Below are 12,838 nucleotides of genomic sequence, written 5' to 3'. Positions count from 1 at the left end.
GGGGGGGGCAACAGTGGGCGTGGGCGTGGGCCTGGGCGTGGGCGTGGGCGTGGGCGTGGCCCTGCCTTGCTGCTGCTTTCTAGCTGATGGAGCTCCCCTGTTTCAGGACAAGTCCCGCGTATTCCTGGGGACCCCGCTTCCTGCGCGCTTTTAACCAGCTCGCTCCTTTGTTGACTGTCGCCCACGCCAAGCTTTGGGCACTTCAGTGGCCTGCTCAGATGCTCGCAGGAGGGCGGTGGCCGGCGCTGGCTGGGGCCGTGCACAGGGGCGGCTGTGGGTGGTGAGCCTGCAGGGGTGCGAGGAGCTCTGTCCGGCATCGCTGCCCTGCGCCCCCGCCCCTCGCCCACACGCTGCACCAGACTCCACTCGCTGTTCCCCGACAGGCAATAAAGGAGGTGATGCACCCACAGTGGCGGCTGCGAGGCCTTTTGTTCCCGGAAGAACCGTCCTGAGGTGCCCCCCCCCCCACTGCTGGTCCCAGTTTCTACTGGGAACAGACTCAGGGGAGAGTCTTAGAGGGGCTGTCCACAGGTCCATTTGTCTGTCCAGGTCCTCCTGGGAGCCTCACCTGGGAGACCAAGAGGAGGTGTGTTGGGAATATGGACACACGCCCCCACCCAGCTGGACGGCACAGAGAGGGCCCGGCCTGGAGAGTCGGCGGGGTCCTCAGACAGTGCCCTCCTCCGCGCGGCCCTCGGGGAGCAAGTCCGTGCAGGGCAATGCGGGAGGTTCACAGGTTTCCGACAGTAGCCAGGGCTCCCGGGCTCCCGGGCGTGCCGTGTTCTGAGGAGCCCGGCCACGTGCCCCCGCCCTGCAGTTCTCCCTCGGGGGGACGCTGCTCGCCTGGCTGTGGGTGCGGGGGCAGGAGCTGGGCTCCGAGCCCCTCTGAGGGACCGTGGGCCCGGGGGTGGTCTGCTGCTCCTGAGGGTGCCCACCCGGTGCGGCCCTGGGACGGCAGGAGGGCAGTGTCCACAGGGAGCAGGGGTTCAGGTGGGAGGAGAGGCTGGGTTCCTGCCCCATGCCACCTGCCACCGTGGGCAAGTCATGGAAAAGTTCTCCAAGTTAGGGGGCATGGAACCCTCCGAAGGGAGCCGACAGCAGGTCCCTGGGTGGCTCCCGAGCGAGGAGGCGGGAAGGCGGAGCCAGTGGGCATTTGTCCTGCAGTCAGGCAGGGCTGTCCCCACGCAGGCCCCTGGGAACACTGGGGTGGGGTGGCCTGGCTTCAGAGGTTTCATCCTTCTCAGAACCCAGAACCCGAGTCCAGGCCTGCGATGCGGGGGCCTTGGTCTGGAGGCCGAGGGCTGGGGGCAGTGGGCACTGTAGGAGCTGCTGACCAGCACCGCCCGTCTCCCGGGTACCCGTTGTCTGCACTGTGTAAGAAACCACCACAAATGAGCGGCTTAAAATGACACACATTTATCATCTGCCAGCTTCTGTGGGTGGGAGTCCGAGCACGGCTCAGCTGGTCCTCGGCAGGGTCCCACAGGCTGTGGCCGAGGTGACGGAGGGACTGCGGTCCCCTCTGCAGGCTTGATGGGGAAGGAGCTCCTTCCAAACCCGCAGACTCCTGGCCGAGTTCAGCTCCTCTGCCTGGGAAACGGGACCCGGGGACACGGAGACATGGGGACACAGGGACACGGGGACATGGGGACAGGGGCCTGTTTCCTGCCCAGCAGCGGTCAGCACCTCTCAGCAGCCAGCAGGGGGCACTCTTAGTTGTTACTATCTCACGACCCGTCCCATCCCACCTGTGTGCACTCGATTGGTTACAAGGAAGGACAGGTCTCGCTGCCCTCAAGGTCGGGGTTCAAGGAGGTGCCACACCCCAGGAAGGGCCACATCAGGGAGCCCCCCTGGCATGTCTCAGTCCCTTATCCATCTGGCTCTCCATGCACCCACCCTCCAGGATTTGGGCTCTGCTTTGGAGCAGGCCTTCGAGGCTGCCACAGGTGTGGCCACCAGGCCCGGAGTGCTCGGCCTGGCACTGGCTGAGGGCCGCCGGGCATCGGCTGTGGCCTGGACCACGGCAGACGGCCCTGGGCAGCAGGTGGGTGTGAGATGGCGTCTGCTCTGGGGCAAGGATGGGAGGCTCCTTGCCCAGCTTGGTCAGTGCGGCTCACACGCTGACCAGCCCCCAGATGCCCCGGACACCCTGCAGCACAGCATAGATCCCCGGCACCCCCCTCAGATCCTTGCGAGTGGTAGGGAGGCAGGCTGGCGTTGGGGGAGCTTCCTCATGGACATGAACGCTGGTGTCTGAAGCGTCTAACACCAACCCCCCAGCTCCCCCAGAAATAGAGAAGACGGGGGAGGGGGGCACAGGCATCCCAGGATGTGGGAGAGCAGAACCCTGGCATCTACTCGCTTAGCTCCCTCTGTGTCCAGTGCCCCTGGGACCACTGGGCCAGCCCCCGGCTCCGTCCAGCCTCAGGTGACTCGGGGGCCTCCACCAGGGTAGGTGGGCTCCAAGCCTGAGTCAGAAGCCAGCAGGTGAGACAGGCGTCTGATCGAGCTTTTCTACCAAAGGGCTGGAGCCGAATTCAGACCCCGCCTCTGCCGGCAGGTGCCCAGGTGGTTCCCAGGGTAGGGTGAATTCCAGTGGGGCTGGGTCCAAGCCCCATCCCAGCTTGGCGTCACCCTCCCCCAGCTCAGTCCCAGGTCCTCTTCACTCTACCCCACAGTCCTGGGCCCGCCTCTCCCCTCCAGCCCCACCCCACAAGTCTGGGTCCCACTCTGCTACACCAGCAACTGCCCGGGACGAACCCGGTGGTCATGGGGGCCAGTCCATCTGCTCCTGTTCCCCCACCCCCAGCCAACGGCTCTGGCGTGCGTCAGTCCCCCCCGGGTTCCTGGGGGCTGGGGCTGGGTATTGAGGAGAGTCAAAGGGTCCCATGGCAGACATGCGGCCCACCTCGCCTGGCTGCCATGTGGACAACGGCTCCTCGCAGGGTCGGGGTTTGAACTCCAGCCCTGGGCTGGACACACACAGAGAGACCAGGAGGCACACATACTCCAAAGGCCCCACGTGTGGGCCAGGATTGCAGTTCTGTGGAAATCAGCAAGAGGCATCCCGGAGGGCTCCCAGGAGGAGGTGGGGGCTTAAGGGAGCTGTATTTGAACAGCAGGAGGAGAGCAAACAGTTCGCAATACTGGGCACTGGGCAGTCTTGACCCTGACCACGGCTTGTGTGAAAGGAGTCACTTGGAGCCCAGAGGAAAGACAGACCGGGAAGCCTGGTGGGAGGCAGTGTCCGCAAGAGCTGCGAAGGCCAGAGCCAAGCAGGCTGGGCCTCAGTCCTGCCACACGCAGTCTTGGCCCTGCGCTTGTCCGTCCAGGCCCACGGCGTAGGGGGAGCTCCAGTCTCGCGCAAACAGCTGCCGCAGCTGCTCCTGCACAGTGCCCGCCCCTGCCCCGGGGCCAGAGGCCCTCTGGCTGACCACCAGGCCCACGCCCGAGGTGCTGCTGAAGTAATCTTCCGACCAGTTGGAGGTGCCTGCGGGAGGTGAGGGGCAGGAGAGATGCTGGGCGCCTGGACTCACACGGGCCCCTCCGGCCTGGCCCAGGCCTGTGGGGACAGGTGGCCACTGGGCTGGTTGCATGGTCCTCAGAGCTGCACGGAGACCCCACAGAGACCCCGCTGGCAGCCCCTCTGTCCTCTGATCTAAGAGCCATGCCCCGGTCAGCCCCCGGCCTGGCCACAGCCCGGGCGCGTCCCCCTTTCTGCAGGTTTGTGTAGCCTCTGTGAGTCACAGCACTCCCCTGGCGCCCCTCGAGGACTCAAGGGTCCCGAGGCTGCCAGGCCCGGCCCCACCGCAGGCCTCCCCCTGCGGCTCACCTATGTAGGCCGCCTTCTCTGTGACCATGAACTTGCTGTGGTTCACCCTGCTGAAGGGGATGTTGGAGTGATTCCCCACAGGCACGATGAAGACTTTCTTTGGGGGCAGAGAGGGAGCGTGTCAGGGATGGGAGGAGGGCCGCCCTCGCCCAGCCCAGCCCGGCCCAGCCCGGCCCAGCCCGGCCCAGCCCGGCCCAGGGAGTGGGTCCTCACCACGTCCACGGAGACGTTGATGGCGGGGTCGCTGAAGGCCTGCAGGGACCGCAGGTAAGAGAACATGCTGGGGTCCGTGTTGAGCCAGCAGCTGACCAGCAGCCGCACCTGCACCTGCCGGCTGAAGGCCGCGGCCCGTAGCGCGTTGTCCAGCACCGGCCAGTACCTGGGGGAGCGGAAGGTCAAGGTCCTGGCGGGAAGGGGAACGCGCCGGGAGCCGCCCGTGAGCAAGGCAGGCCTCCGCCCCAGGGCCACCGGCCCCACCTGGCAGGACGGCGGAAGCGCGTGGTGGGGAAATAGTCCATCACCGAGACGTAGATGAACCGCCGAGCTGCGCGCATCACCGCCAGCAGCGCGTCCAGGTCGTGGGTGCGGCCGCGGGGGCAGAGCTTGGGTGGTGACGCCTGTTCCGGGAGAGAGGGGTCCCTGAGGGCACTGCCCCTGTTCTGAACCACGAGGCTCCCGGACCCGCCCTCCGGGATCTGGGGCCCAGGAGGGAGACAGGCGCTGCCTGGAGAGGCAGGACGGCCGGGCCACCCTGACTTCCCTGAGAAAGAGGCCCCCCGTGCTAGGGGGGGCTGCACACCTGCTAGGGCGCCCCCCTTCCGGGGCAGCATCCCCACCCTGACACCAGCTCCCTGCTGTGGACCAGCCACGGGGTGGGAGGCTGTGTCCCGCGGGAAAGGGCGTCTGCTGGGGGCCATGGCGGCCCCCCGTCTCCTTCCGTCCCCGCAGTGACACGATCGCTGGATCACCTGCCCCCCCAAACCTCCCTAGTCCAAGCTAGAGCCCCTTGGCCCCCACTGGCAGTGTGTTTGGAGACACCCCTGCCCCCAAGGCACCGCCAGGCTGGCTGTGTCCTGCGGGTGCTAATGGCCTGCCCCTCGCCCAGGACCGCAGCCGGTCCCCCTGAGGACCCTGCAGGCTCTGCGAAGGCTGCAGGGTGGGCCGGGGGGAGCAGGGCTCCCGTGGGTCTCCTTGGCCCTCTTACCGAGAAGTAGGCTGTGGTGGGCACCCCATCGAAACGGGCCCGGAGGGGCTGGAAGTGGTTGATGTGGGACGAGAAGGTGTGAGGCCAGTGCCTGGGGAGCACAGCCTTGGGCGCCCCCAACACCCAGTAGGTTTGGAAGGTCTTCTCCAGGTCGCGGGCCAGGCGGCTGCAATTGTAGATGACCGCGCCCAGCTCCTTCACCTACGGGACGGTCAGGCCGCGGCTGTGGGAGGAGGGCCCCAGGCAGGGCTGCCAGGCAGGGGGCAGCCCCGACACCAGCGGCAGGGCACGGCCAGGGCGGACAGGGTGCCGGGGAGCCCTGGGGTGGGGTGCCCAGCGGGTCCCTGTTTGTCTTGAACATGGCTTCCAAGGATCGAAGCAATCCATGCTCGCTACCCAAAAGGCAACGGAGCCCTGGCCGGTGCGGCTCATTGGTTAGAGCGTCACCCGGTGCGCCGAAGGGTTGCAGTTTTCGAACCCTGGCCTGGGTCAGGGCGGGTGCTAGAGGCAACAAATTGATGTGTCTCTCACACATGAATGTTTTTTTTTTCTCTCTCTCTCCCTCTCTCCCTTCCACTCTCTCTAAAAAAAAATCATGGGAAAAATATCCCAGGTGAGAATTAACGGAACAAACAAAACAATGGAAAACGAATAAAAGCGCCGAGAAAGATCACCTCCCCCTTCACCTGCAAGGCCCAGGCAGTTACCTCCCCACTGCTTTTCCCGAGGGGACCGGGCTCGCCCTCTGCGTGTTTGCCTGGATGGAGGGAGCGAGTGCATGAGGTTCCACGGCATGGGCCGGTGGCCAGGCGGAGTTCTGTAACTTACGGAATCAGCCTCCGGCGGGTGCCGCTAGGGTGGCGTTATAGACGTGGCTGTGTCACCCAGGGCTCCATTTGGTGACTAGCCGCAGGGGACACCAGGCAAAGCTCCCAGAGCATGGGCAGGGGACCAGCGTCGGGAGTGGGGCATCTCCCCGTCCGGGCCCTGGGGCTCACCTGTGTCAGGGACCGCCAGTCCATGTTGGCACTGCCCACGTAGGTGTGCCGCCCATCCACGACCCAGAACTTGGAATGCAGAACGCCCCTGGTGAGCTTCCCCATGGGCACATATCGTACCTGGGCACCTGGCCGGGAGTCCAGAAAGACAGGGTGAGCCAGCTCCCTGGTGAGCCGGCTCTTACCGCTGGGTCCACTCATTTATCCTCACAACAGTCCTGCTCGGTCGCTATCACTGTCACTCCCATTTTACAGGTGGGGAAACTGAGGCATTGACTGGCCCGGGACCTCCCCAGGGCAGCCTGGCTCCAGAGCCGAGCCACCTCGTACCGACTTTGCTGCCTGCCTCCTGCGGCCTGGCCAAGCCTCCCCCCCGCAGGTCAGAGCAGCTGGTTCCGCAGGACCCCGGTCCACCCTGTGCTGCACCCTGTGGACAAGGACACCCCCGGCTCTTTGTCACCAGCGGGTCCCATGAAGCTGACTCGAAGAAGCCCGAGGCTCGGAGCTCCTACCCTCCCGGGGTCCTGGGAAAGCACAGGGTGTTTTTCCAGCCTCTTTGCAGCACCTCTGCTGTCCCTGTCCCTGTCCCTGTCCCTGTCCCTGTCCTTGTCCATGATGCCAGCAAGTCAGCCCACGTTCAACCCCAGCGCAGAAGGTGCGGGACAGGCACCTGCCTCGGGCTTCCAGGACCTTCAGGTCGGTGGAGTTCCTGGCCAGTGTTGGGTAGCTGGTGGCCACAGCCAGGGACACGTTCCGGTCCAGGACCTGCTGCAGCTTCCGCAGAAGGGCCTCTCCCTGCAAAACCAGGGTGGCAGTGAGCTGTCCGCCTAGGCAGGCCCTCTGCTGCCCCCACCAGAAGGACCCAGACCTTCCCCAGAGACTCCCCCACCCGCAGCTCAGTCAGACTGACGGGCGGCCCAGCTTGCTGTGCGTGTCTGGGTGGTGGGGTGGAGGGGCGCACCAGCTGGGAAGAGGAGTCGTTGACCCCGATGTCCGGGCCCGTGAGTGACCAGTAGTACGAGGCTATGTGGACGCTCTCCTGGGCGGCATCCAGCAGCTGCAGCCAGGCCTGGGCCAGGGGCTGGGCGGATGGGCTGCCAGCTGCGAAGGGCAGGTCCTGGGGGCTGCTTTCCACGAGGACCAGCCTGTGGAGGGAGCCCATGGGCCCGAGCATGAGTTCGGGAGCCAGCAGCCTGCCTCCTGTCACCCGCCTTGTCCCTGCCAGCCAAACCAGAGGGGCTGCTGTCAACAGGGCCCCAGGGCCCAGGCCAAGGATGCAGGGAGGGGCAGCCAACCAGTCTGGGAAGGGCAGGCCTGAGCCCAGCAAGCCTGCAGGGGGAGGTGACACCCAGGAGCCTGCCAGGGAGGGGGCTTTGAGCAGGGCAGATTGGGGACTGAGGCCCTACCCCAATCTCAGACACTGCCCGGGGCCCTGGAGCCCAGCAGAGCTGGTGTGGAAGCCCTGGAGGCGACCAGGACTGACCCACAGGGAAGGGCTGGCCCAAGGCATGGTGAGCCCCAGTCCCTGCACACAGGGACAGACACCACTCCCAGGGCTGGCCGTGAAGGTGCCACACCTCGGCCCAGTAGGACCCGGTTCACCTGCCTTGTCAGAGCCCCCAGGGGGCACCTTGTGTTTGCTGCAGGGCACACCTCAAGTCCACCCCGTTCCCAGCCCCTGCTCCAGCCCATCCAGTCCGGGGCCTTCCCCCCACCCCCGGCTCCCCTGTCTCACTGCCTCCCTCCCCGCATCTTCCAAGAGCAGCTGGCAGAGGGCATGGCTTAGCCCACAGGGGAGCCCCCAGGAGGATGGCGTGGCCCCCACCCTGCAGATCCCGCAGGCTCACTCACTGGCAGGAGTCTGGCCGCTGCCACTGGGCCTCCCCTCCCAGGGGCTCCCAGGCTGGGCTGGAGCCCCAACCCTGGGACTTGGCGGGCCTGTCCTCGGGGTGCCGCTGGCCCCAGGTGGTCAGACAGGGCCCCCCCCACAGGAGGCAGATGAGGGTCACGCCGCCAAACCACAGCACGGCCAGTGCTCCCAGCACCTGCAACTGAAGAAGGCGTCACCGAGGGGTCCCCGGCCCCTGGGGAGGGCCAGGCCTGCCGCTGGGGTGGGGTCAGGCGGGACAGAGGGGGAAGGCGCTGAGCAGGGGCCAGACCCACAGTGTTGGTAGCATCAGGTGGCCATGTGGTCACCGGCTGTCCTTCCAGGTCCCCCCATGACTAGTGGATTTGGGCAGGTGCTGAGCAGCCCCTCAGGTTGGGGTGCCCTAAGGCTCCCCCTTGGCTGGTTTCGTCCTTGCTGCTCTGCCCACAGGCCTGTGAGACTGCTGAGCCCCCTCCCTCGGCCCCCGTCTTACCATGCCCACCTCCCTGCTCTGTGGGCTGTGGGGCAGCGTGGAGCAGGGCCACTCAGGGGCCACCGACGCTCTCTGCGGAGGTCTCAGCATCTGCACGGGACGGCCTGGTGTCACTCACAGCCCTGGCCATAGTGCCCGGGGAGCTGGGCGCTGGGGACACCCCCACCATGAGGACCCTACAGACACCTGCTCAAACCCCCGAGGCCTCCCTGCTCCTGCCCAAGGCCCCACTGGGGTGTGAGGCTCCAGTCTGCTGCCCCCCCGGGCAGTGTGGCCTGCGGGTGGTGGCCCCTGAAGCTGGAAGAGCCCCTGGACTTTGCCTAGTGACTCTGTGTGTGTGTCCGTCTGTCGGTGTGTCTATGTGAGTGTGTTCCTGTGTGTGTGCCTGTGTGTATGTGTTTCTCTGTGTATGTCTGCGTGTCATGTCTGTGTGTTTCTGTCTGTGTGTCTGTGCGTGTCTGTGTGTGTGTGTCTGTGTGTCTATACGTGTGTGTCTGTCTCTCTGTGTGTGTGAGTCTGTGTGTGTTTTCACCTGTCTATGTGTGTGTGTGTGTGTGTGTGTGTGTGTGTGTGTGTATGCGTGTGACCGGCTGTGTGAGCCCCTCTCTCGGTCTCCCTCCCGGTGGGTGTCTGGGTGTCAGAATCTCAGTTCCTTGTTTCAACCACAACTGCAGTGAGGGTGAGAGTCAGTTCTGCTTTCGAGCTTGGCCCCCTTTACAGGCCTATAAATAACCGCTTCCCTCCCCAGGCTGGGCCCCTGTGTCCCCCCCGCAACCTCCCAGAGCTGCAGTGCCCTTGTCTTGGCCAAAAAGCTGCCACATGGAGAGGCAGAGAAACCTGGTGTGGGCTGAGTCAGGCAGGGACCCCACAGCTATCAGGGGGGCGGTGGCAGAGTGTGGACCCCACAATGCTATCAGGGGGGCAGTGGGCTGAGCGGGGCCCCCAAGATGCTGTCTGGGTGGCTGTGGGCTGAGTGGGGACCCTGAGATGCTGCCTGGGGGCTGTGGACTCAGTGGGGACCCTGAGATGCTGTCTGGAAGGCTGAGGGCTGAGTGAGGACCCCGTGTCACTGTCTGGGGGCTGTCCCTCTGCAGTAGGACTCGGCAGCCATCTGGGAACAGAGGACTGGTCTTGTCTCTTCAGAGTGGTCACTTACCCAAGGAGCCCGAAGCCAGGCCAGCTGGCCCCTGCTGGAGTTGGGCCTCTCCCCACAGTGGCCTCCAGTGCCACCACAAGCAGGGCTCTCCCGAGTTCAATGTGCCCTCCCTGGGGTTCAGCGAAAGGCCCATGGCCAGTCACTGGGCCACTCTGGATGGCCAAACTTTGACACCTTCAGAGAGGACACACAGCCCTCCCTCCATCCTGGGTGTGGCCGGGATGGGCCTCTGGCCAAGGCACCTTCCAGGCCTGACCCCAAGAGCCGTTCATCTCCTCTTGGCCACTAGGAACTCATAGGACTGGGAGACTGGCCACCGGGATGGCTCTAGGCAGGCGCAGACCTGTTTACTCACTGAGCCCTGGGGACCCTGGTTGTCCCTGCAGGGGGGCCAGCTGTTGGGAGAGAATGACCCCCTAGCTCTGGTATCTCAGGGCTGCGATAGGCTGGGAGAAGTGGCTGAGCCCCCCAAGCCCCGTGTGGGCAGCCGTGTGACCCTGGAGGCCTCAGAGGTCTTAGCTGGAGGTGCAGGATCTCCTGCCCTGCAAGATGTGGGGTGTGGCCACCGGGCCCAGGCTGGGACAGAGGACCTGCTGTCAACTCGCTGGGAGACCCCTAGGCCCTAGCGGTCCTGCGGTAGAAACTGGGGAGGAGTGGGTGGTCGCAGGCCCGGCTCTTGGCTCTGTGACCCTGGGGGCCTGGGGTTGCTGGCGGCATGGGGCTGGGAAGGGCCACAGCCTCTTTCCCAGAGCCTGTGGCCTGGCCCTCCCAACCCGCCCTGGCTCGGCTGGCACTTACCTCTGAGGGTGCTGCCTTGGCACTCATCTTAGCTCCAGCCTGACTGCAGCCCTCAGCTCTCTGGGCGGGCTCCCCGCGGCCTCCACCCCGCCCACTGGCCTCTGCTCCACAGCCTGTGCTTCCCCTTCGGTCACTTCCTCTCAGTCCTGAGCACCTCGCTCTGCACCCGGGCAGATGACATCTGGAACAGGGTAGGTCAGCTCCAGGGTGAGGCTGAGAACTTTTACTTCCAGATAAAAGCCACTCCCCTCTCCACCTCTACCGTGGACGCACTCCAGGCACAGCCTGTGTACCAGGTTTCATGCAAGCCCCAGGGGACCCAGGGAACCACGGCTCAAGTGAGATTGCTTATTTCTCTCTCACACCGACCAAGTTCAGGGGCTGGTGGTCTAGAAATGGTGTTGGCTTCACAGATCCAACACCAGATCCCTCCAGCTCTCAGCTTGTCCCTAAGGTTGACCAGCAGCCTCATGACCCCACAATGGCTGCCTGAGCTCAGCCATCACCCACATGCTCCTAGCAGAGCTTAAAGGATATCCCAGAGACTTCCTGGAAGTCCCACAGGGGATTTCTACTTATGTTTCCTCATCTAGAACTTAGTCTCATGACTGCATCTGGCTGCAAGGGAGGCTAGGAAATGGAGGCAGCTAGGACCTCCATCCTGGGGAAGGCAGGTGGGGTTGCTCATTGGCTGTCCAAAAAGGCAGGCCCGGCTAGAGGTTACCAGGTCTCAACCCCAGCAAAGGGCTCTGCCTCACCCTTTACCCCTCCAACTGGGGCTCCCTGAATACAGGACCCTGTTGCCCCACAGACTTTACCTTTAGAATAGCTCTCTCACTTTGAATGAGGTCTGGGTGTCTGCCCTAGTTCCCCCTTTTAAGCTCCCATTCAGGGCAGGAGCTTCAGGGGACCCTGTCCAGGGTGCTGGCCTGAGGGTGACCAGCAGTTCCCAAGGTCAGGGTCAACAGGGAAGCCTTGGGGTCAATGTGGGTGGCCTGGGAAATGAATGGGAAATGATGGCCCTGGGTCCCCTCACTTTCTTAATGGCCCCTTGGCCCACGACTGTAGACACTGTCACACCAGCTTCATCGATAGTTTTGCTAAGGCATTGTAAAGTAAAGGAGAGCACAAATGACATTTCACTCCTAACTGCATTAGTATGCATTTCTAAATAAATAAATTTCCTACAAAATCACAACACAATGATCCCTCCTGACCAAGTCAATAATTTCTTAATTTTATCAAATTCTTGCAATGCTATTATTATTATTTTCAGTCTCGTAAATTATCCATCTTATAATTATTTTATCGGTCAGGGTACGTTTAGAATACCCACTTTTACCAATTTATCTACTCACATTACTTGTTTTACTTCCGACTCTCCCCCGGTGACCACTGTCCTTCTTCCTGGAATACCTCCTTTAGAAGCCACCTGAACACTAATTTAGCTGGGTATAAAATTCTTGGTTGTCCACCACTTGCCTTGAGTGGGTATAAATGCTCAGGTTTCAGTTAAATGCTCAGTTTTCAAAGCTTTCTTGCTGTAGAGCAGCCATGTGGGCAGGCACCGAGGTTTGCGTGTGCACCTTGATAGGTGTGTACAGGTCACACACCTGTGGAACCACCATCCAGACTGAGGCGGAAGACAGTCCCCCGACTACCTTCTCGGTCCACACCTCTCTCCGAGATGGAACCGCGGTGGTGACTTCTGTGGATGCGTATTCTTGCCGCACGTAGACCTTGGCGTTGGCTCTGTCGTCCATCAGAACGTGTGAGGTCGCAGCTCTTTCTTATTGCTTTGCACTCTCAGGAGCATGGACACAGCAGGAGGGACGTGAATTCTGTCGGCGGCCGTGGGGTGTGCGTCCGGTGGTGGCTGTGTGGACAGGGCTGCCGTGAGCACTCGCACGTGCCTTCCCATGGTCGTGTGCACGCAGTCCTCCTGGGTCAGAGGCTGACGCTCACACAGTTGTGGTGAATGCTGCCCGACTCACCAGCCCCGACAAGCACCCCGGTGGAGCTGTCCTGGTGGGCGTCGCGGTGCCTCGTGGTGGTAACGGTGCACTTCTCTGAACAGGTGACCTCGTGGTTACTGACCACTCAGACAACTGAATGTCAACTGCCTGCTCAAGCCCTCGGCCCGTTTTTTATTGGGCCAGCTCTCTTTTTCTGCTTGTGGTAGTTGTGTACTCACACACAAAGTGTTTATTGGATCTAAAAATAGTTAACATTTTTCCTATTCACTTCTTACAGGTGTTTTTTGATGAATTGAGTGCCTGAGGGGCCACCATGGGGCCAGAAAAGTGAGGCCCAGCAGGGAGCAGCAGGTCTGAAGGTCTCCATTGGGCAGCAGGAGGGCCTAGCTGCTCAGACTGGCGTAGGGAACGCAGCCGGTGTGGGGAACAGACCTGGCGTGGGGAACAGAGCTGGAGTGGGGAACACAGCCGGTGTGGGGAACAGAGCCGGCGTGGGGAACAGAGCCGGCGT

General features: G+C 63.2%; 1 protein-coding gene across 4 annotated transcripts; it reads right to left on the bottom strand.

Annotated features, from left to right (window-relative positions):
- Positions 1-3,008: 3,008 nt before the first annotated feature.
- PLD4 (phospholipase D family member 4) lies at positions 3,009-10,526 on the bottom strand. Of its 4 annotated transcripts, none has more exons than XM_081142077.1 (11): positions 10,352-10,526; positions 8,398-8,487; positions 7,889-8,088; positions 6,999-7,182; positions 6,712-6,832; positions 6,038-6,165; positions 5,040-5,240; positions 4,313-4,452; positions 4,049-4,214; positions 3,836-3,932; positions 3,009-3,493 (listed from the first exon to the last, which is right to left on the bottom strand). In XM_081142077.1, the coding sequence occupies exons 1-11, from the start codon at positions 10,376-10,378 to the stop codon at positions 3,291-3,293; spliced, it is 1,557 nt and encodes a 518-aa protein (XP_080998203.1). In that variant the 5' UTR covers positions 10,379-10,526; the 3' UTR covers positions 3,009-3,290. The 4 variants fall into 4 exon arrangements, with proteins under 4 accessions (XP_080998203.1, XP_080998204.1, XP_080998201.1 ...); XM_081142078.1 differs by having other exon boundaries at positions 7,889-8,082; positions 10,352-10,441; XM_081142075.1 differs by having other exon boundaries at positions 3,010-3,493; positions 6,708-6,832; positions 10,352-10,441.
- Positions 10,527-12,838: the final 2,312 nt, after the last annotated feature.

Source organism: Miniopterus schreibersii (genome assembly GCF_964146895.1).
Source record: "Miniopterus schreibersii genome assembly, chromosome: 1".
Lineage (NCBI taxonomy): Eukaryota > Metazoa > Chordata > Mammalia > Chiroptera > Miniopteridae > Miniopterus > Miniopterus schreibersii.
Note: the sequence above shows the minus strand (reverse complement) of the source record. Positions and strands in the feature narration are given on the sequence as shown.

Excerpts from the sequence above, each read along its gene's own strand:
- PLD4 (XM_081142075.1), bottom strand. The coding sequence starts at position 10,378 with ATGAGTGCCAAGGCAGCACCCTCAGAG. Across the intron at positions 7,183-7,888 it reads CAGCGGCCAGACTCCTGCCA|GCTGGTCCTCGTGGAAAGCA; the intron begins GTGAGTGAGCCT and ends CTCCCTCCACAG. Across the intron at positions 3,494-3,835 it reads AGAGAAGGCGGCCTACATAG|GCACCTCCAACTGGTCGGAA; the intron begins GTGAGCCGCAGG and ends CACCTCCCGCAG.